General features: G+C 39.2%; 1 protein-coding gene across 5 annotated transcripts in view; it reads right to left on the bottom strand.

The window, feature by feature from the left end:
* Positions 1-22,796, bottom strand: part of dennd6b (DENN/MADD domain containing 6B) — an 89,637-nt gene that overhangs the window by 35,211 nt on the left and 31,630 nt on the right. Inside the window, exons 2-5 of one of the 5 annotated variants that reach the window (XM_060914259.1) lie at positions 18,441-18,479; positions 18,306-18,348; positions 11,889-12,004; positions 11,730-11,810 (exon numbers count right to left, since the gene is read on the bottom strand). In XM_060914259.1, the coding sequence (XP_060770242.1) occupies positions 11,730-11,810; positions 11,889-12,004; positions 18,306-18,348; positions 18,441-18,479 (279 nt within the window). Of the gene's footprint in view, positions 1-3,974; positions 4,106-4,592; positions 5,035-5,079; positions 5,363-11,729; positions 11,811-11,888; positions 12,005-18,305; positions 18,349-18,440; positions 18,480-22,796 lie in introns of those variants that run through there. The other 4 variants (XM_060914261.1, XM_060914260.1, XM_060914262.1 and 1 more) reach the window with 4 other exon arrangements.

Genomic DNA, 22,796 nt, shown 5'->3' on the forward strand with positions numbered 1-22,796 from the left:
TAGCAAAGATAAAAATTCATCTCTTCACTTTAGCCTTCAACTAGCATTAACTTTATTCTTTTTGCAATTGCTTCACACTTCTTCACTCATGTGACACTTTACAATAACAATGTATTTGATTTAAATCATGCACTCTGTATTCTATCTTTTCACTTTGTTTTTATTCTATTTCATTATTTAATGATTATTGTATGGATTTTATTATCAACAACATCAACAAGATTCTATGCATGCGGTTATTTCTACTAATTTCTCCAAGATGTCCGCCTCCTCCAGGTAAACAAACACCTGGTTGCATGTTTCCTCACCTTTCCTCAAGCAGACACGCCTGTAAGTCCGCCAACATAAATTGTAGATAAAAGCCAGATAGCAGCTGCTAAAACCTTAGTCATGGTGCAGGAAGAAGTAACTACGATCAAGCTAGACGAAGAACCGATGTCAGGACTGCTATAACACCGCTGCTGAGGTTAGGCTGTAACAACTTAAGATCGTACTCTTTGTTTACTTTGTGTTGTGTGTGTTATTTTAATAACCTAGCTTTCTTTGTACCAAAATCTAAATTTATATGTCTTTGACTGACTCTTATAAATCCTACCATTGAGAATTGAGACTACTAAAGTTTATGAGACTGCTTTTAATAACGAGACTTTATTATCTTGTAATATTGATTAATTTGGGTTATACAATTATTGTTAAGCTTCCTAGGAGATTCCTTTCGCCTCCCAAGGACATAGCTTCAGGAAGGTGGTGCCCCGAGGTTTTGTTAACCCTATATGATTAATCAATAACTTGATAATATGATAATTTATGAATTGTGACCATAACTGGTCATAAATCAAATACAGGGATGAGAATGGGACATTTAAAAAAACTCTGAAATGTCTGCCAAGGGCAGACATAACGCACGCAAAGCGTGCATGGGGGGGGGGGGGGGGGTTCAAAGGGGGGTGTGCCTTATATATGAATGTTTTCAAATTCAATGATGGTTTAAAACGTTTATAAACTTTAAGATAATAAATATATATCGTGAGCGATAATGGAGGTAACCGTAACGATATATTAGATTCCTCCTGACTCTATCTTTGACAATTTAAGTAAAACGTACCTTTGTGCTTTTTTGTTTTGATGTGCTCCTGGATGTTTCTAGCTCCTCTGTTTCCATAATTGATCGTATCTGAGCACAGAATACACAGAACCTTTCCCGGCACGTCCACTTTTCGGATATGTTCCGTCAGGCACGTCGTCACAGTTTGTGTCCCTATCTGCACGGTAACGCTACTATTGAGCCATGCCCATCGGAAACAGTTCTTTATCCCATTCAATTTCCCTGGTACGATCCTCATTTTTGCGGTCCAAAACTTTCGCCATATTGGCGAAATAACTTTGAAAACTAACCAAAATAACTAGAACTTAAGAAGTGATCAAAACCATGTACGTATAGCTTGTTTCTCTGTGAACTGTAGAAGTGAGATGAAACTAGCGCCAAAACGTTGCCGGAAATCGTCGTGAGTTGTCGTTAGCATAAATATTGAAGAAAGCAATGACAATTTCCGTTATCACAGCTGCAACTAATTTTGCGATGAGCGCTGCCGAAAGCAGGGATGAGAATGAAAAATATTTAAAAAGTCTGAAAAAAGCCAGAGGTTTGGGGGCCGCAAGCACCCAGCGAGGCCCAGGGGCAGAGCCCCTGTGGGGGCCCAGGGGGCGGGAGCTAATTATTTTTGGCTATTTTTTTTTATTACCCCAAAACCATTAATTTTATCAGCAAATAGTTGCAATTTATTTGGAAATAAATTCCCCTACTTGGTGGACTACCAGGTGAAAATGATTAATATGGTACAAGAGACTTGTTTTTAATCAATTCACATTTGATGATTTCAAAAAAAAAAATCAATGCACCTTTTAATATAAACGAGCTCTACAGTATTATATTTCTGCACTTTAGCTATTCAAGTCTTTGAATACTCTAATACTTTACAATGAAGTGCAAACCAGAGAAAAGTTCTATCATGTAATTCTCTTCAGCTTTCTTCTGATGTTATCATGGTAGCAGGAGCTCTTGCATATTAAGCAGGCAACATTCAACATCACTTATCAATTCCCTTTCAACTGTTGTGTGTACTAACTAGGTTTTATCTGGACAGGATGTTGTGTAATGTAATACAGATACCATATGGTTAATCTGAAAATCAAGATGGTGATTTTGAATTAAAGAACAGGCATGTACAATGGGCATTACATATTGGAAATTTTTTTTTAATCAAAAACTATAAGTTCATCTCGGCCTAAAAAATTTGGCCAGACGCTCCCGCGCGGCACACGCCAACAATCCTCCCCCCCCCCAATGAAATGAGCAATAAGTTATACACGGTATCATACCTAAAATTTTATCAGAAATATAGATATGATACTATAATTCTCCCCAACATGCTACATTAGATAAGCTAACCCCATTTATAAAAGATACACACTTATATATGACGTGTATTTGATATATATATGTGATATATATGATGTATATTCATACATTGTTACTTTACGGAAATCTTCAGTAAGTTTGGTCTTTTCATGACAGCCTGTTGTAGACCTAAATATAATGCACATGAAATGACACTCCTCACCTCAACATGTCCTTTACAATCATTTAAGCCACCATGGGCAATGCTGAAACCACTGCTGCAAACAGTACATCGCGCGAAACTGTCATTATTTTCTACCCTTATTAGACAGGGAGATTATTAGACAGGGAGATTATTAGACAGGGAGATTCTTCTGTGTAATCTGAGGTGAAGTGGGTTTTGTATTTTCATTTTTTGGGGCGCGCGCTCTCTCTGCCATGCCGATCCTGTAGGCTGCACTGACTCAACTGAAAACGTCGGTCCTCAAGAAAAGGGATAAAAGCCCACCCATACTGAAAGCTGATTGGCTTATTTTGCTGAGTAACCCAATCAGGATGCTCTTTGTCTAGCATGCGCTACATGAACAGGCACACACGCAGTCTCTCTCTCGCACTCTGTCATATGCGCACATTCTAAGATGCGCGAGGTAGACAATGTTGCGCATGCACGCTCTTGCTCGCTTGCTCTAGATTCTGGGAGATATTCTCCAATTTGCGGGCATCAGGGAGCCGCTATCAATATGCGGGAGACTCAGGATGTCTGCATTATAAGGTGACCACAGATCGTTAACCATACACACACACCCCGAAAATTTCTCAACGGATTTACATCGATCTCAAAAACGATCATTTTGGTCTGAAAAAGTCGGAAATCCGCCAATTGGCGGAAAATTCTCATTCCTGCGAAAGATGCTGGTGGGCGGTCGGTCCTGCCTGCTTGTGCCACCACAAGCCTCGCCTCGCGCCAACCCCCCGAAATTTTCTCAACGGATTTACACGTTTCACAAAAAAGACATTTTCAGCGGGAAAAACTTGGAATTCCGCGGCTCCACGGAAAATTCTCATCTCTGCAAATAAACAAAGTGCTATTGTTACGTTTCCTAATTACTTTTACCATGTACTAACTCGACCGTAAGTGTTTTACATAATAAACAAAAGACAAAGTTATTTTTGTCTTTTTTTTTGCTGATCCGAAAAATGATCCGATCCGTGACTCTGATCTGCGAAACGATCCGAACCGTGAGTTTTTGATCCGTTGCACCCCTAGAAATAACGTTTTTTAAATCAATTTCCCAGCCCCAAACGTAGTGATAATTTGACCAATAGAGTTGTAAAATTCTGTCACTAAAATGTATACAGTTTCAAGTGGGGGTTACTCTCGCCTTTCTTGACATTTAGTTAAAAAAAAATCCTGTAAATCAATGTTTGTGGCTGAAGCTGCCAATATATTGATAATAATAATCCCAGTTATAAGAGACCAGAGACTGTCAAAGATTTTGGTTATTATAGTGTCCAAAGTAAATTAGAAATGACAATCACGCCAAAAATTAGCTAAGCCGTGTAGTGAAATAATTACCATCGGAGTCATCTTTGGGTGAGCCAGGGTCTGGTTCATAAAAACGCAACTTCTTCGGTGGGTATCGCACTCTTTTGGGCATCTCTTTTTTTGGCATCTCTTTTTTGGCATTTCCTGCTGGGCCATCCATTCTGTTAAATACATAAAAGTATAATACATTTTAATTATTTAAAAAGGTGGTTCAATGTCTTATTTAGTTTTATCATGTCATATCTCATAATTTGGTACAGCATCTTGTTGAAACATTTGGATACAGAGATGTGTTACTGTAACCATATCAGACAACTCAGGAACTGAAAAACATGGTCTTTAAGAGGACATATCCTCTTAAATTTCAACACATTACAATTTTGGCCACAGCAAGCACTTTAAATATGCATGAGGCTCCAATGCAAATATCTTAATTGCCAAAAATCATACTTTTATGGTAAGATTTGATCACCAAATCAGACTTGCTGTCTTGTTTGCTAATTATATATATATATATATATATATATATATATATATATATATATATATATATATAATATGATTAACCACCCACAGAAATCTGAAGAATTAACACATGAATAAGTATATAAAATTATGTTTAAGTCATGAAACAATAAGCAGTATGACCTGCTCTGAAACGCTGGAGGTGTGTGCTGGAGATACTGAACTCTGTCCAGCTGCCTGCTCCCTTATAAACATACACCATTTACAACAAGTCTTGTTTAGAGCAGTCTTAGGATAAACAACATAGATAATACTGAAAAAATAACATTCATTAGCCACTTCAATGTAATTCGGCACATATTTTGTAGGTAAATATGGACTAATTTCGGTAACAATGTAACTTAAATGACCGGCTAGCAGGCGATCCATCACAATCATCGTTGTGTTAATTTGAAGTTTTTTTCAATGGAGTTCAGTATTACTCACTTCACTGTTTGTGAAAAAAAAATCCCAAAGTGCATATTCTTTACATAAAGATATTACCGCAATAAGTTACCAGTTAATGTTAGCTAATCATAACAAGTTCATGGCCACATGTGGCCATGAAGCTAGCACATGAAGCTAGCTAGTGAGGCCTATAGCCTCACTAGCTAGCTTCACTATTTGCTACATATGCCGACCAGTTTCTTCAAAAAAAAAAAGTATCTGAACCAACATAAACACACGCCATCTAAATTTTTACAAAGTTTTACCCAAATTACGCTTGACAAAGATGTCGCTTACCTTCTTTTACGTCCTGTAACGGTTCTTCCTCCAGCTCTCCTTCCCGCACTCCAACCATTAACGTAAGACTTTACGTCAGTCAGACCGATGTCAATTGACCAATCATGATGCAGCATTTGTGACTGATGGCGCTCTCTCCCAATGAAATGTTGACGTTAGGGCTGCATCATCTACTGGGTTAAAAGTTCACAACTTGTTCGCGCCAAATGCAACTCGTTTGATTTTCATTTGAAAATGGCACAGAGGCACAACTCACGCTGGAGGAGAAGAGTGAAGAGCCAACAAAATATTTGCAAAAGATACAGAAGAAAGGTAAGGAAATTTACATTTTATTATTTGTTTATTGTCACTTGAGTAAATGTACTTATATCCAATCACTGATTGGATATAAGTACATTTACTCAAGTGTTGGTACTGAACTTGCCACTTAATATTTCCACTCCACTACATTTTGGAGACAAATATTTTATTTTTTACTCCACTACATTTATCTGATTACTGTAGTTTTTATTTACCTTACAGATTGTATGAAGCATCAGAGCCAAAGCACCACATTTTTTAATTAATTTATCTAAATGATTTAACTGATGCAGATAGTCAGATAAATGGTTAATATCAGATCTGGTAATCGGCCGTGTCAATAATCAGCCCACCTCCGGTACACAGTACATGTAAATATATGTGTAATTTACTTATAGTTTTGACACTGAAGTATCACCTCTCAAACAGATTCAATAAAATATTAACATTTTAATCCACATGAAAGGGGGATTTATAGCAGGATTTGTCATATACTGCATTGATTTTACCCAGGTATGCCTAATAAAATTGCATGCAAGTATTAAATATGTTAAATGTATTATTCTCTGTTTTCAGCCGGACACACAAGGACTGGAGAACAGAGGTAACGAATGTGCAAAAATGTAAACAACTCTGTTAGACATGTAAGAAATTGCATGTTGTAAAGCTTTAAATTTTGATCGACTGCAGTGTTATTTCAAAGAAAAGTTAATGTATCCAATAAATCACTGTTACTTATGTGAGACTTGTGAACCTCACTTGGTTAGTCAAGGTTTTACTGGCAGCTCAGGTGACTATAACACTTTAATAATCTAGTAATTAGTAATGTGTTTAGCAGAAGTATAGTGAAAAATAAACATGTCTAGTCTAGTAAGCTATAAATGCGCCAATACTGCTTTTCAACAATTGGTGTAAATGAGTCATTGCTATAAGAAAAAAAATTTGCTAAATACATTGGGAATTTTTTTTCTAGAATCAACAAACTCGAGGTCAGATGACTGCCGCACCGAGCAAGAGACCAGTTCCGCTAATCTGGAAGCTGATGACGTTGCGAATCTGGAAGACTCTTCGAACACAAATTTGTGTGACCTCCATAACACCAACCATCCATCCCAGTGCAATGGACACACAAGTGAGATGCATCACTCTGGACTTAATGTTGAATCAGAGCCTGAACAGCCTTTTCACATAGATACATTTGTTGATCACCTACCTGAATTTGTTGAAGAAGGGACTTTAGATGAAAATGTGTTATTTGACGATGACCTGTCATTTGATGATGACCTATCATTTGAGGATGGTTTAGAGCTAAACCAAGGGGAGGGAACAGAACCCAAAAGCCCTACAAACACTGGAGATCGTCCAATTTACAGAGATGCGCCAATTTCTGTTGCAGAGAGTCTTCTCCTCATAATGACTTTTGCAAATAGACACAAAATAACAGGAAAAGCTCTCAGTGACTTGCTTACACTAATCTCTCTGCACTGCCCCTCTGATATCCAGACTGAATGTCTTCAGAATTTACACAAATTTAAAAAATTTTTTGATGATTCCTCCTCTCCGCTTTTGCACAAATACTGTAGTGCATGCTTCATGACTGTTGAGAGTACAGAGAACCAGTGTAAAACCTGTGAAGCCAATGTGTTGATGGAGGGGTCAACTTCCTATTTCATTGAGGTTCCCATTGAAGCACAGGTGAAGAGATTGTTTGCTAAGGAAGGTTTTGAAGAAAAACTTATGTTCAGGTTTAATAGACATAAAAAGTGTCATGACAGTATTGAGGACATATATGACGGAGAAGCCTATCAGAAATTGACTACTTGTAATGGGCCTCTCAGTGATTCCAGAAACATTTCTTTAATGTGGAACACTGATGGCATACCCATTTTTAAGTCTTCAAAGTTTTCTGTGTGGCCTTTTTATTGTGTCATAAACGAGTTAAACTTTGTTGAACGCACTAAACGAGAAAACATGATATTTGCAGGTCTTTGGTTTGGGGACTCAAAGCCGTCAATGTTGACATTCCTTGAACCACTATGTGACACTCTGAACAAAATCGAAAGAGATGGAATTTCTGTTCAGTTTGCAGGAGCTCAAGAGCCTTTCATATGCAAAGCCTTTACCATTGCAGGGACCTGCGATTTGCCTGCAAAAGCATTGGTACTTAATACTGTTCAATTCAATGGACAGTTTGGGTGTCTAAAGTGTGAACAGCCAGGTCAAACAGTAAAGACAGGAGAAAGAGGTCATGTCCATGCCTTTCCTTTCCAGAGGACAGATCCAAAAGGCCCGCCTCGTACCCACAAGGGGTTTGTAGATAATGCCAAGATGGCCTATGATTCCAACAGCATTGTACGTGGGGTGAAGGGACCTACCTTTCTCAGTAGACTAAAAAACTATGATTTGGTCTTGGGTACAGGTATAGACTATATGCACTCTGTACTACTGGGAGTAATGCGTCTATTGATGTTTTTGTGGTTTTCCACAGAGTTTTCCCGATTTGCATTCAGTATGGTTAGGTCAGTCAGAGAAGTTGACAAACGCATGAAAGAAATAAGACCGCCATTTTTGATCAGATTTCCTCGTTCTGTGTCCTCTCACAGAATGTTCTTTAAAGCATCTGAGTATCGGTCCATTTTGCTGTTTTTCGGGCCAGTTGTATTCCGGGGCATTCTTTCAGGCCTGTACTACAACCATTTCCTGCTCCTTAGTGAAGCGATCTTCATTCTTATGATGGAGACAATAACCCCTGTGCAAATAGATCATGCTGAAAAACTACTTTGGAATTTCTGTTCTCAAATGAGTGGACTTTATGGTGAACGATACATGACAGCCAATATCCACTTACTTGTCCATTTAGCAGATAGTGTAAGAGCTCTTGGACCTCTGTGGGCACACTCTTGCTTTCACTTTGAAGACAAAAATGGGTACTTACTTCGTCTTATACATGGGACCCAGAATATACCTGTCCAAATGGTTAATGCTGTAAAGACTATACAATCTCTCCCTAGCATCACACAAAACATAAAGCTGAACACAGTAGCTACCGAGTTTTTGGCCAGAATGACAAATGGCATTAGTTATCAAGCTACTAATATTGTCAATAGTGTGGCCATGATAGGGGCATCATTCAACAGATGTCTTGAGACTGATGATATGTCTCTTCTGGAACAGTTTCTTGGTCAGGTTTTATATACTAATGTTGTCAAGGCATATAACAGAGCTCAAATAGGGAAAACGGTTTACACTTCCAAGCAGTATGTCAAAGCCAAAAGACGGAACAATTCCACAGTGTTATTTTGTGATGGTATGCAGATCAAATATGGCCAGATTGAATTATTGTGTTCCTACAAAGAAACCAGTGAAGGTCAAAATGAGATAAATCTTGTATTTGTGAATGAATTTGAAGTTGCAGGCATAAATCTTCTAAGGGACACTTTGACAGGTGGGACATGTTTCCATATTGTGAGCCTCTTGGAAGTTCCTGTAAAAAGGACAGTAGTTGGACTTGAAAGTATTTTGGGAAAGTTGATGTTCATTGATTTGTCCTCAATGCCTGGTATTGTGTTTGCTGCACATTTCCCTAACAAACTTGAAAGGGACTAAACATATTATGAACTCAAAGACATGATCTTATTGTGAACAGAAGAGCCCATGATTTTTCCAACTAGTAGAAATTCCTTACTGAAAATGTAAAGTCTCAAGTTGATGGGCAGATAGTATTGTGATGCCATACCAAGACAAATGTCAGTGATCTCAATAGTTTTATTAATCTACTGCCACACAAATAGGTCACTTTGGGGCTTAACATGAGAAGATACAGACATCTGAATATACTACATTGACGCCACTAATGGTCTGAGTTTTTGGCAGTTAAACTTTGATACAGCTGAAATGTATTTTCTTGGTCTTAAAAGCTACATTGTTGGATGCTAATATAGTTTTATGATCTTGAAAGACTGTGATAAGTGCAATCTTCCATGTACTAATATTGTTAGATTATTGCTTTTGAGATGTCCAGTGAAACATATTGTTATACTGGTTTTTGTTGGCATTTTGTAAAATAAATTTCTGCAATGCAAATGTCAAAAGTGTGGCTTTCTGTTTACTGTTTTGATAGTTATTTTCCTAACTATTTTCACAAATGTGTTCGCTATTGGAGGCAATGGTAGTGGTTGTAGTATTTTTAAGTGATAAAAAGTGCTATATTCTGATATTGGACTTTGTTGAAATAGTAACTTTATTGCTCTCAAATTACCAATAAATTACTGTTTTTATTTTACCTTTTCAGGTTTTTTTCTAGAAAAATTTAGTATGAGGGCGCTCACCATGGCGAGGGAGCAAAGCGGGGGGGGGGGGGGGGAGATGGTGCCGGTTGTCCCCCCCCCCCGCCGTGCGAAGCCTTTGAAAAATTGAGGCTACAATGGGACATTCTGAGGCTATCTGAGAGGGAAATTGTAACAAATTGTCTGTCAACATTGAAAAAGAAAGAAGTAATCATCTTCTGCCCCAGACAGTCTTTGGCTTTCTTCCGTTTCGTGCCGCGGGGTGACATCTTTAAATGCCCAAGTGTCAACAAAAACAACTCGCGAACTACTTCTGTCAAAAGCTCCCGCGCCGGTGGGTGAAAGGTCATTCAGTCTCGAGAAATCTCGCTCTACAAGTCAGCTGACCTTGTATGTAACCCATGTCAAATCTCGCGAGAGCAGCTGCGACAAGTAAACAAACATGGCGCCTCAGTCTGGAAAACGCCAATTCGGATCGTTTTTGCACCATCTGGCAGTGTATCTACTATGATTGGAATATTTATGGAGTAATTATAACGTATTTGATGATCAGACACATTGTCACGTGGTGTTGTTGGGATGTTTTCACGGAGAAAAGATCGTTTTGAGAGATTGCATGTTGTGCAGTAGCATACAAGTGCATGGCCTAAGTGTGACTTGGGGTTCAATCGGCATTTCGGTAAGAGGGCGCACGCCGAGAGTAAGAGGGCGCAGCGCCCCTGTTCCCCGGTTTAGACGAAAGCCTGCCTTTTATGTGGTTCATGAAAAAAAACCTGAATTACATGCATTGGAATACTTAAAATTATTCATAGAAAATATAATTAATATAAAAGCAGAAGGTCTTTGCAGCCTACAATCATACATTTTCAATCAATTCATTCTGAGTACAGTAATACATAATTTTAAAAAAATCATGTGGATTACAATAAAGTCAACATGATTAAAAACAACCAAAACATTGATCTAAGTCGAGAAACTCTGAGAATTATATTAGAGCTTGTTGAGATCTCGTCTGAAACTTAAAAGGAGACTAAATTGAGATTTAGTGCATCTTATTGCTCTGGAGAAAAAGATGAGACACAGGAGAAATAACCCTTAGTCTCAGTTTGGTGTCACACAGATCTCATAGTTGTCTAGGAGAAGTAAATGAAATATTTTTGAGATCTCTTTTTAAATTTTCTTTTCCTCTGGGGATGCTTTTGGTAGCAATCACCAACCTTCTGGCAGAATTATGGTTGGATATTTGTCCACTCTTCATGGCAGAATTGGTAGAGTTCAATTAAATTTGTTGGTTTCCTGGCATGGACCTGACTTATAAGCACAGACCACATATTTTCAATAGGGTTGAGGTCAGGACTTGTTTTAAGTCCAATGTTAGCCTGCTTTATCCATTCCACAATCACTTCTGATGTGTACAGGGCCCATAATTGTGACACTTTATTTATTTAACTTTCATAGAATCAATTTACTTCAGTTTGCTAATTAAGCATGAAGATTTTTTTAATAAAAAAAAATTATAAATAAAAATAAAATAAAACACATCTTTACCAAATGGTAAATAATTCTGGAAATGACTCCAGAACAATCTTCTCTATTTAAGTGGAATCTTCCATCTGGAGCCATTTTCATGCTCAAAACACTGCTAAATTAAGCCACTAACGTACACTCCAACATATAGATTGTATATTTATTCATAACAAAGAAAGCAAATCAGTCAAAACTCAGGCACCGCTCTTTTGTTTGAAAATTATTGAGCTAACAATATGCCTGCTGCTTTTGCCTATTCATGTAAACATATAAAACCAAAAATCTTCAGGAACAAGCACAGCAAAAAGGAAAGTGCACTATAAAATCACATACTATTAAAGCATAAACTAAAGACATTCAGACCAGTGATGAACAGATTCCTACAAGCAGCAAAAAAGGTTTATATATCTTCTTGTGTACTCACCTTCTGAAAGTAGCCCCTTTTGATGGAGGCATCCTTTACTTGTCTAAAGTACACATAGCCGTAGAAGTGAGCCATCTCTTTCTAACAAAAAAGATAAATATAGAGCTCTATGACTGGGTGTCGATGACAGATTCTGTTTAATTATATCACGTGTCTTACATGCAGTGTAAGTGGTGCTTCCCTGTTGTACGCATCTTTCTCTCCAAACCATATACCACTCACTCGTCCCACAGACTGGCGCAGCCTAAAACTGAACTGGGTGTCCCCAAGGCATCCTGTTAGGAGAAATAAATACACAAAACATACAACTTCAGCATAAAAATCATAAAAGAACCAAAGCATGTCTACTGTAACACTGACAGGCTCGGCATTGTGACCCAAAACAGCAATCATCACACCCTCTTAACAGAACTACATCAGATAAAAAAGTGAAACCTCAGAAGTAAGAAATTGGTCATCATCTCATCTCATTATCTCTAGCCGCTTTATCCTGTTCTACAGGGTCGCAGGCAAGCTGGAGCCTATCCCAGCTGACTACGGGCGAAAGGCGGGGTACACCCTGGACAAGTCGCCAGGTCATCACAGGGCTGACACATAGACACAGACAACCATTCACACTCACATTCACACCTACGGTCAATTTAGAGTCACCAGTTAACCTAACCTGCATGTCTTTGGACTGTAGGGGAAACCGGAGCACCCGGAGGAAACCCACGCGGACACGGGGAGAACACGCAAACTCCGCACAGAAAGGCCCTCGCCGGCCACGGGGCTCGAACCCGGACCTTCTTGCTGTGAGGCGACAGTGCTAACCACTACACCACCGTGCCGCCCCGGAATTGGTCATCATGATATTTATTATTAGACACAAAAAAATGTTAATAATACATGTGCAAATACTGTTCAAAATCTCTTACAAATCATTACACAGAACCAATTTAGTTCAACCAATTAGTTTATGAAAGATACAATACAACTGTTTATTGACCGTTTTCAGTCAAATACTTATAAAACACCATTCATGTGTAAAAAGACTGAATGGCAAAATATAGCCGTTAGCAGCGACTAACCAAAGACCAAGAGTTTGTTTCTAGTATTGACATGAGGAATATACAGTATTACACCGCATACCGGAACATACATGTGAACTTTGTGCCACAGTGCATGATGTACAGAGGAATTATGCCACACTTCCTGTTTGCCAGGTATGACCTGTTAATTGAGTGTCTCGCCATGGCAACAATGTTAAAGAGAAAAAAAAAATTAGTTTCTCAAGAAAACCCATATGCCATTACGGCTGAAATCACAATTGATCGTGATCTCCTCTAAAATCACTCCCATGTGTCCAAGTTCTCATCCGATGTTACAGCTGCCAACACCTTCTACAAGAGAAAGCTGGAAGCCTCTGCGCATGATCCTCACAAGCTCTACAAGAAAATTTTTTTTTTAAATCTTCGTAATCCTCCTGCTTCCTCCTTCACCCTCGTCCATAACTGTTAAAGATCGGTCAGATTTGCTGCCCTTTCACTACTACCCCTATTCTTCATGTGCATGCGACATCCCACTTATTTTCCAAACCAGAAGTCCACCATGTTGGATTATAACAATAACCAAGATAGTGGTGTTTCAGGTGTGAGCTGCTGCAACGCTTTGTGATTTTCTTTTGATTTCATTGCCTTTTAAGAAAGACAATGCCTACTTTGTCTGCGGTATATAATTGCAGTGATAATGCCAGGCTTTCGTCTAAACGGGGGAACAGGGGCGCTGCGCCCTCTTACTCTCGGCGTGCGCCCCCTTACCGACTCCGTGAAAACATCCCAGCAACACTACGTGACAATGTGTCTGATCATCAAATACGTTATAATTGCTCCAAAAATATTCCAATCATAGTAGATACACCGCCAGACGGTGCAAAAACAATCCGAATTGGCGTTTTCCAGACTGAGGCGCCATGTTGTTTAGTTGTTTACTTGTCGCGGCTGCTCTTGTGGGATTTGACATGGGTTACATGCAACGTCGGCTGACTTGTAGAGCGGGATTTCTCAAGACTGAATGACCTTTCACCCACCGGCGCGGGAGCTTTTGACAGTAGTTCGCAAGTTGTTTTTGTTGACACTTGGGCATTTAAAGATGTCATCCCGCGGCATGAAGCAGAAGAAAGCCAAAGACTGTCCGGGGCAGAAGATGATTACTTCTTTCTTTTTCAATGTTGACAGACAATTTGCTACAATTTCCCTCTCAGATAGCCTCAGAATGTCCCATTGGAGCATTTTTCAAAGGCTTTGCACGGCGGGGGGGGGGGGGGGGGGGGGGGGGGGGACAACCGGCACCCCCCCCCCCCCCCCGCTTCGCTCCCTCGCCATGGTGAGCGCCATCATACTAAATTTTTCTGGAAAAAACCCTGAATGCTACTCATGACAAAGAGAAACTGTTCTTCAGAATTCCCAAAATAATTAAAAATGGCAACAAAACAGATGAAGACCTGTCCAGAGAACACCGTGGTTCAAAAACATACATCGTAAGGACTTAACTGAGGAAAAGGCTAATTACACCCGCGTGTATGGTGACCACTTTATATCTGATAAGAGTTCATTGCTAATTAAAGCTGCGTTTTCTGCTGATTAAATTGAACTTTTGAGCTTTAGCGTGAACACTCTGCTTCTCACCTTGCAGGAGCACTGGCAAACCTACGCAATAAAACAAATCCAGACTGGGCACCAACACTCAAATTAGGAGACGATAAGATCAAGACAAAAACTCCTCTCACAGTATCGAGAAGCAACAGGAGAAATGAAAGCTCTGCCAAGAAAGCCAGATCAGAAGCAGCGCAAACTTTAGTGAGTTTGAATACACAAGGAGAACAATGTGGGTCAACTTTGCCAGGTGAGATATTAGCAATGCCGTTCCAGCAACCCAGTAACTTCATTTTATTCATGCATTTTTATTTTTTGTAGAACGAGAGAGAGTTCACAACATCAGGGTATTCGGTCGGTGGTAATGAGGCTAAATCCTCTGTATAATCAGATGGCTCTAACTTCAAAAGCCACAAATTTAAACTTTTTCCTCTGAATCTTGACTTGGCAGAGGACTCCAGAGGATCTACAGGTGTGACAATTCATTTTTTTCATGATTCGATTCCCGATTTACATTTTTTTGTCCTCCATTTTACAACCCCGATTGCAAAAAAGTTGGGACAAAAGTACAAATTGTTAATAAAAATGGAATGCAATAATTTACAAATCTCAAAAACTGATATTGTATTCACAATAGAACATAGACAACATATCAAATGTCGAAAGTGAGAGATTTTGAAATTTCAAGACAGCAACACATCTCAGAAAAGTTGGGACAGGGGCAATAAGAGGCTGGAAAAGTTAAAAGGTACAAAAAAGGAACAGCTGGAGGACCAAATTGCAACTCATTAGGTCAACTGACAATAGGTCATTAACATGACTGGGTATAAAAAGAGCATCTTGGAGTGGCAGCGGCTCTCAGAAGTAAAGATGGGAAGAGGATCACCAATCCCCCTAATTCTGCACCGACAAATAGTGGCGCAATATCAGAAAGGAGTTCGACAGTGTAAAATTGCAAAGAGTTTCAACATATCATCATCATCATCTACAGTGCATATCATCATCAAAAGATTCAGAGAATCTGGAAGAATCTCTGTGCGTAAGGGTCAAGGCCGGAAAACCATACTGGGTGCCCGTGATCTTCGGGCCCTTAGACAGCACTGCATCACATACAGGCATGCTTCTGTATTGGAAATCACAAAATGGGCTCAGGAATATTTCCAGAGAACATTATCTGTGAACACAATTCACTGTGCCATCCGCCGTTGCCAGTTAAAACTCTATAGTTCAAAGAAGCCGTATCTAAACATGATCCAGAAGCGCAGACGTCTTGTTTGGGCCAAGGCTCATTTAAAATGGACTGTGGCAAAGTGGAAAACTGTTCTGTGGTCAGACGAATCAAAATGTGAAGTTCTTTATGGAAATCAGGGACGCTGTGTCATTCGGACTAAAGAAGAGAAGGACGGCCCAAGTTATCAGCGCTCAGTTCAGAAGCCTGCATCTCGGATGGTATGGGGTTGCATTAGTGCGCGTGGCATGGGCAGCTTACACATCTGGAAAGACACCATCAATGCTGAAAGGTATATCCAGGTTCTAGAGCAACATATGCTCCCATCCAGACGACGTCTCTTTCAGGGAAGACCTTGCATTTTCCAACATGACAATGCCAAACCACATACTGCATCAATTACAGCATCATGGCTGCATAGAAGGGTCCGGGTACTGAACTGGCCAGCCTGCAGTCCAGATCTTTCACCCATAGAAAACATTTGGCGCATCATAAAACGGAAGATACAACAAAAAGACCTAGGACAGTTGAGCAACTACAATCCTACATTAGAGAAGAATGGGTTAACATTCCTATCCCTAAACTTGAGCAACTTGTCTCCTCAGTCCCCAGACGTTTACAGACTGTTGTAAAGAGGGGTTGTATAACTGATGCAAATCATTGTTAATATGCTGTTAACTGTCAGCTTAGAAATGTAGAGCAATTTAAAAAATAAAAAAAGTTGTGTTGCCTTTGTTCAGACTCCAGTCACTCCACTGACTTTGAATGTAACTATGAATGTATCACAGTTCAGTCATTTTTGGCACATTTTAATTTTCAAACCGCAAAACACTAAGAAACAAACAAACAAAAAAAAAGCAATGAAAACTTCATGACTTTTGTCTCAATCTTTTAAAATACAGTCACTTGTGTTAAAATGAATCCCACCTCTTGAGACACTACATTGATTGTCCAGAGAGTGCATAAGGCCATGGCTCTGCGTATATGCTTTAAACAGTGTCATATGTTAATTACCTAGACAATTAACAACCATTCATACTCGTGGGTAATTTAGAGTAGCCAGTTGACCTAATCTGCAGGTCTTTGAACTGTGGAAGGAAACCAGAGCACTCAGGCCCTGTCCACACGGCAACAAATTCAGGTGAATCTGATAAAATTGTTTATCGTTTCGGCCTGGTGCCCACACGGCACCGGTGTTTTGGGTGCCCCAAAACGAGAACGGGTTCCAGAGTGGAAAAATCTGGCAACAGTCGTCTGGATGAGTAGAACGTATTTGTTTACGATGACGTCACAACCACATGACTAGAACAAGCAGCACTCTCGCTGTTTTGTATGAACCACTGCATTGCATTCACTTTTGTATACAGCTTTTCTTTTAAATAAACAAGTAACTGAACCATTTCTTGAATTTCTTTTTTTTTTTATTGGATAAGACTGCTTTTCAAAATGTTCACACAATATAAAAAGTTATATAAATTATATAAAAATGCTTTTCAAAATGTTCACACACAATAAGAAAATTAAGTTATATAAAACTATGCACACTAATAAAACTAATTTGTACACACAGAAGGCACGATTTCCTCGCGTAGTTGCAGCCGTCTTGTTGTTGTGTGTTTGTTCCTGACAGTGCTTCACACCGGGTAGAAGGGGTTTATGCGCATGCGTCTACTTCTTCTATTGTTCTGGTGTCTCCGATGGGACCGTCTTACAGTGCCCCTAGAGGTGTGACACGTGTATTGCATCGTTTTCAGCAAGCGTTGCGTTGCCATATGTACCTGATATTTTACTGATCCGTTGCCCATGTGGACGCGATATTTTTTGAAATAAAATCTCGTTGCCGTTGTCGTGTGGATGTAGCCTCAGACAAAACCCACACAGGCAAGGGGAGAACATGCAAATTCCACACAGAAAAGCCCAGACAGCCACAAGGTTCGAACCCAGAACCTTCTTACTGTGAGGTGACCGTGAACCACTTCACCACCATGCTGTCCAACGTGATAATCAATAACAAAAATTTTGCAGAAATATTCTATGAGGAATACTGAAAAGACTGATTTAAAAGGTCTACTTTCTTTTGTCCGGTGGTGGCATTATGACAATGAATCATTCATCTCATATGCAAGTAACCAAGCTCCCTCATTTAACATACATGGTAAGAATCTGATCAAACATGAGTGCTGAAAAATTCGGTTTATAAAACATGTTTCCTGTGTTCAGTTGGAGGCAGAATGACTCCTTCATATCATGTGTATGTGACTATTCCCAATCATTTGTCATACATGTGAACTGTATCCACATCACACAACAAAGTGGAATTATGCCACACTTTGTTTGTATGGCATGACACATTAACTGATCACACTGCATCAATTGACATCGTGTTGACCAAACCCGGTATCTCCGTGGCAGAAGTGAATAGTCCTCTAGCTCAGAATGAACTGGCTCATAACGGACCTTACTGTTTTCACTGCTGCTCTCACGAGTGAAAAGAATGCCTTGGGAGCTTCCTCCATGAATGCATCTCCCGTCCCAAACAAACAAAATGATTTGACAACCTCGACCAGATAACCTGCACTTGTCGGTTTGGTCCCTTGGAGTAAAAAAGTTGGTCAAAGGCACTGTCATTGTAAATAGTGTGTTGCTGGGGACTCAAACAAGTTACAGCCTTTCTGAAGATCTGACAATTCTTCTCATAACCTTGACTGAACTCACCTGAAAATGAGTCAGGAAAGGACAAGTAGCATATGTTTGTTTTCTGAAGGAAAAAAAGATAAATATTTTAGGCACACAGAATAGTGCAGTTAATTATCTATTATCATAAAAAATGCAAATACCTCATGCACTTACCTCCTTCTCTGTAAGTTTAGCATCATGTGGGAAGATCACCTATGAGAAGAGACAAAGGTAAGTAAATACTGCTGTAACAGATAAGCTATGCTACCTGGGATGATAAGCAGTCAAAATGATTGATTTCTGCTTATCAATGTACAACCATTATATTTTCAATTAAACAATCCAGTATGAGCTGCAATTATTTATTTAGCCTCATTTCTAACTCTGTCATGGCTAAATCCCAGCTCTATACATAAGGGCAGTTGATGGGGAGTAAAACAATGTCCAGGTAGCAAACTGACACTGGGGGAACATCCTCTGGTGAAAATCCTCACAGGATCTTTAAGGATTCATGAGGATCGTCAAAGACCTGCCAAAGATCCTTAAAGATAAGGATATTTATACGATCCTTAAAGGATCTTAGAAAGATCTTCATATGCAAAATCATTTGTAAAGATCCTCAAGGATTTGACAAAGATCTTTTAAGGATCCTACAAAGATCCTCATAATGATCCCCACAAAGATCTTTGCAAGGATTCTTTAAGATCCTCAAGGATTCAACAAGGATCATTCAAATATATTACAAGGATCTTTCTAAGGCTCCTGTTAAGATCTTTGCTAGGATCCTTGAGAATTTGATCAGGATCTTTGTCAAAATATTCACAAGATCCTTGCAAGGATCCTGCAAGATCCTCAAGTATTCAACAAGGGATATTTTAAAGATCTTAGAAGGATCCTTCTAAGGATCTTAAGATCTTTGTCCAAATCTTCACAAGATCTTTGCAAAATTCCTCCAAGATCCTCAGAGATTTAACAAGGATCATTTTCAGAAGCTTATAAAAGATCTTAAGTGGAATCCTCAAGGATTTAATCAGGATCTTGTAAGGATCATTGTCAAGGTCTCAGAGATCTTTGTTAGGATCTTTTAAGATCCTCGAGGATCTAATAAGGATCTTTCAAATTTTTTTTAAATGATCCTAATTCAACGGAATTGGCAAGGATGGAAATAGATTTAAACTTACATAATTATGATTCCTAAGAATTGGATAAGGATATACCACAGAATCCTGAATAGCCAACATCTTCAAAGGATCCTTGAAAGAACCTTTCATGATTTTCAAGGTTTCAAAGATCTTGAAAGGATCTTCAGGATTTCATTAAAGTTCTTTTTAGGACATTTTCAAGATCCTCACAAGACCTTTACATGCATCTCAAGATCAAGAAAGCCACGGAAATCAAGTCTATAGTACATGGATCTTACAAAATACAGAGGAACCTCTCTGAAGTGAACACCTGGACACAGTAATGCTTTCCATAACTGGAGCTGTTTGCTTTTGGGGGGCATGTTCTCATGTGTGATGGCCTAAAAGTGCAAAGTTGGCCTCTCACAGGAACTAGCAAACAACAAGATGTGTATAAATATAAAAACTCAAATATCCCTGGTGAAACTCTTTCAAGGATCCAACAAGGTCTTTGTGAGGGTCTTTGAGGATCTTGTTGAGGATCTCAGTGATCCTCAAAAAATCTTCAAGGATCTACAAAGATCTTTTAACTTCTTGCCAAGATCTTCAATTTTGTTGCCAGGATCTTCAATAATCAACATGGATCTTCAAAGGTCTTTTCAAGATCTTCAAGGATCTTTAGAATTCTTGACAAGATCTTCAAGGATCTTAAAAAAAAAATAAAAATACCACATTCAATTGAACATTCAGGGAAAAGCAAACAGGTGGGAACATAATGACCTCATCAATAGGTTTGCTTTTTCCTGACTGTTCAACATAACTGTGTTCATGATATAGGTTATGACAGCATCAATAAAGAATTGTTTTGTTTGGAATTGAATGCGGTTTTTGTTTATTAAGATTCTTGTAGATCTCATTCTCATCTCATCATCTCTAGCCGCTTTATCCTTCTACAGGGTCGCAGGCAAGCTGGAGCCTATCCCAGCTGACTATGGGCGAAAGGCGGGGTACACCCTGGACAAGTCGCCAGGTCATCACAGGGCTGACACATAGACACAGACAACCATTCACACTCACATTCACACCTACGGTCAATTTAGAGTCACCAGTTAACCTAACCTGCATGTCTTTGGACTGTGGGGGAAACCGGAGCACCCGGAGGAAACCCACGCGGACACGGGGAGAACATGCAAACTCCACACAGAAAGGCCCTCGCCGGCCCCGGGGCTCGAACCCAGGACCTTCTTGCTGTGAGGCGACAGTGCTAACCACTACACCACCGTGCCGCCCTCTTGTAGATCTCGTCAAGAATTTTAAAGATCCTTGAAGATTTTTTGAGGATCTTTGTTGAGATCCTCAAAGACCCTCACAATGAACTTTACGGGTGCCTGAAGATCCTTGAAAGATTTTCATCAAGGTCAACATAAATTCAGTCATTCCATTTGGTTAAGTACCAATACTTTTTTCTGTTGGGGCAATGCTAACCCACCAGACTTTCCACCAATTAGCCATTCTGTTGGGACAACATTGGGCCCACAGACTTTCAGTCACCTTTAAAATCCACCTTGCCAATGTGGGGCCAATGCCAGGCAGTGTCAGCTAAAAATCAACCATTCTCTTGGGCCAATCCTGGTCCAAACACACACTTCTCTACATTTAAATATTTTGCCCACAGTGGACCAAAATTTGATTAGTTAAAATAGATTTAAAACAATTGTGCACAGCAGCAAAACCAAATTAAAAAGTATTAAATGGATAAACACAAATCTAAAATCAATTGCAAAGTGTAAGTATGCAGTTCCTGTTCAGCAAAGTGAAACGCACATGATCACTAGAGACAACTGCTGAACATTTACTTGTCATTTCCCACTTCACCTTTTCACTTTCAAGTTCACCTAATATACCAAGTAGTTATGGGTGTGGCAAAGGCGTAGGCCATGCCCACTCTTGTTTCTACTCTGAATGCTGAGCTAAATAAATTTTTAAAATTATTTATTTATTTATTTATTTATTTATTAACACAGAGGACAGGAGTGCAGCATGCAGGAGATTGCTCCAGGAAATTAATGCATTTAGCAGGTTGTCAGGATTAAGATTTTGTTTTATTAAAAAGCTGAAGTAATAGTAAGTTTGTAGATATGGAAGTTCTCTCAGATACAGATGCGGATGGTGCTGTATGGTAGAAACTACTACCATGGTCTCACTATTACACATGGAGTTTTTGTCTTGTCATCAGATGCTGATGTTCCACTGGAGTGTTTAGTGATGTCCCTGAGAACTTTAAGAAGCTCCTTCATCTTCACCATGGTGCCAACAAATGGCAATGTCCTTTATAATGACACACTTTCGCAACATTTATAAATACTTTCCCTATCAATTTCGTTATTTTAAATTTCATGGTGTACATGTCCTGTGTGAGGAAACAGACAAAGAGAATTATAAAGGACTCCTCATACCCTGCACACAGCCTGTTAAGTCTCCTACCCTCTGGCAGGTGCAACACACTAATCAGGACAGGAAAATTTAGGCCCCAGTAACTTCTGCCCCGGTAACTACAAAAATTACAAATATCCTTTCACAAACCTCAATTAATTCTCCATTTAGTACACACTCTATTAATATACACTAAAAGGTATACTACTCTACACTTTTTTTTTACCCTTTCTTATGCAATATACCCACATACGAGACCGATACCATGTGCAATATATTTATTTACTGTTTAAGACATATACTGTTTTCGAACAAACTGGACAATCATTGCACAGTATCGCTTTACTATCAGATGCCAATGTGTTAATAGTTGTGTGCGAGTGGTTTTTAAGAATATGTTTGCACTGTGTTTTGTGAGAGTGGTGATCATGTTTTCACTAGATTTTTGTATCATGGTATGTCTTATTTGTGTTTGTCTGCACTGTAGGATCACTATAAACCAGCAAACAAATTCCTTGTATGTTCAGGCATGCTTGGCCAATGAAACTGATATGTTTATATTTGTAAGTACAAAAGGCAAGACATGGTGTGTATAAATTTGAAGTGAAATGCAATTTTTTGTTATAAAAATCATAAAGCGAATTTCAGCTGAATTTGAAGGAATGGAGCTGCATCTAACCACAGACCGTCACTGGCTGAAAAGTGAATCTCGCACCTCCTAATGTGGTGATGGCATTTATGTGTTGTAGCAGCTAACATCTAGATTTTCCATATCTATGTGGGCATCAGGGTGGAAGTCTTGTACAGAAAGCTGTCAAATGACCCTGCATTATTGAATATACACACTGTGGCCAAAAATATATGAACACCTGACCATCATATCCATATGTGGTTCTTCCCCAAACTGTTGAAAGCGCACAATTGTAAATAATGCCCCTGTATGCTGTAGCCATACAATTACCCTTCACTGGAACGA

Source organism: Neoarius graeffei, chromosome 2, assembly GCF_027579695.1.
Source record: "Neoarius graeffei isolate fNeoGra1 chromosome 2, fNeoGra1.pri, whole genome shotgun sequence".
Classification (NCBI taxonomy): Eukaryota; Metazoa; Chordata; class Actinopteri; order Siluriformes; family Ariidae; genus Neoarius; species Neoarius graeffei.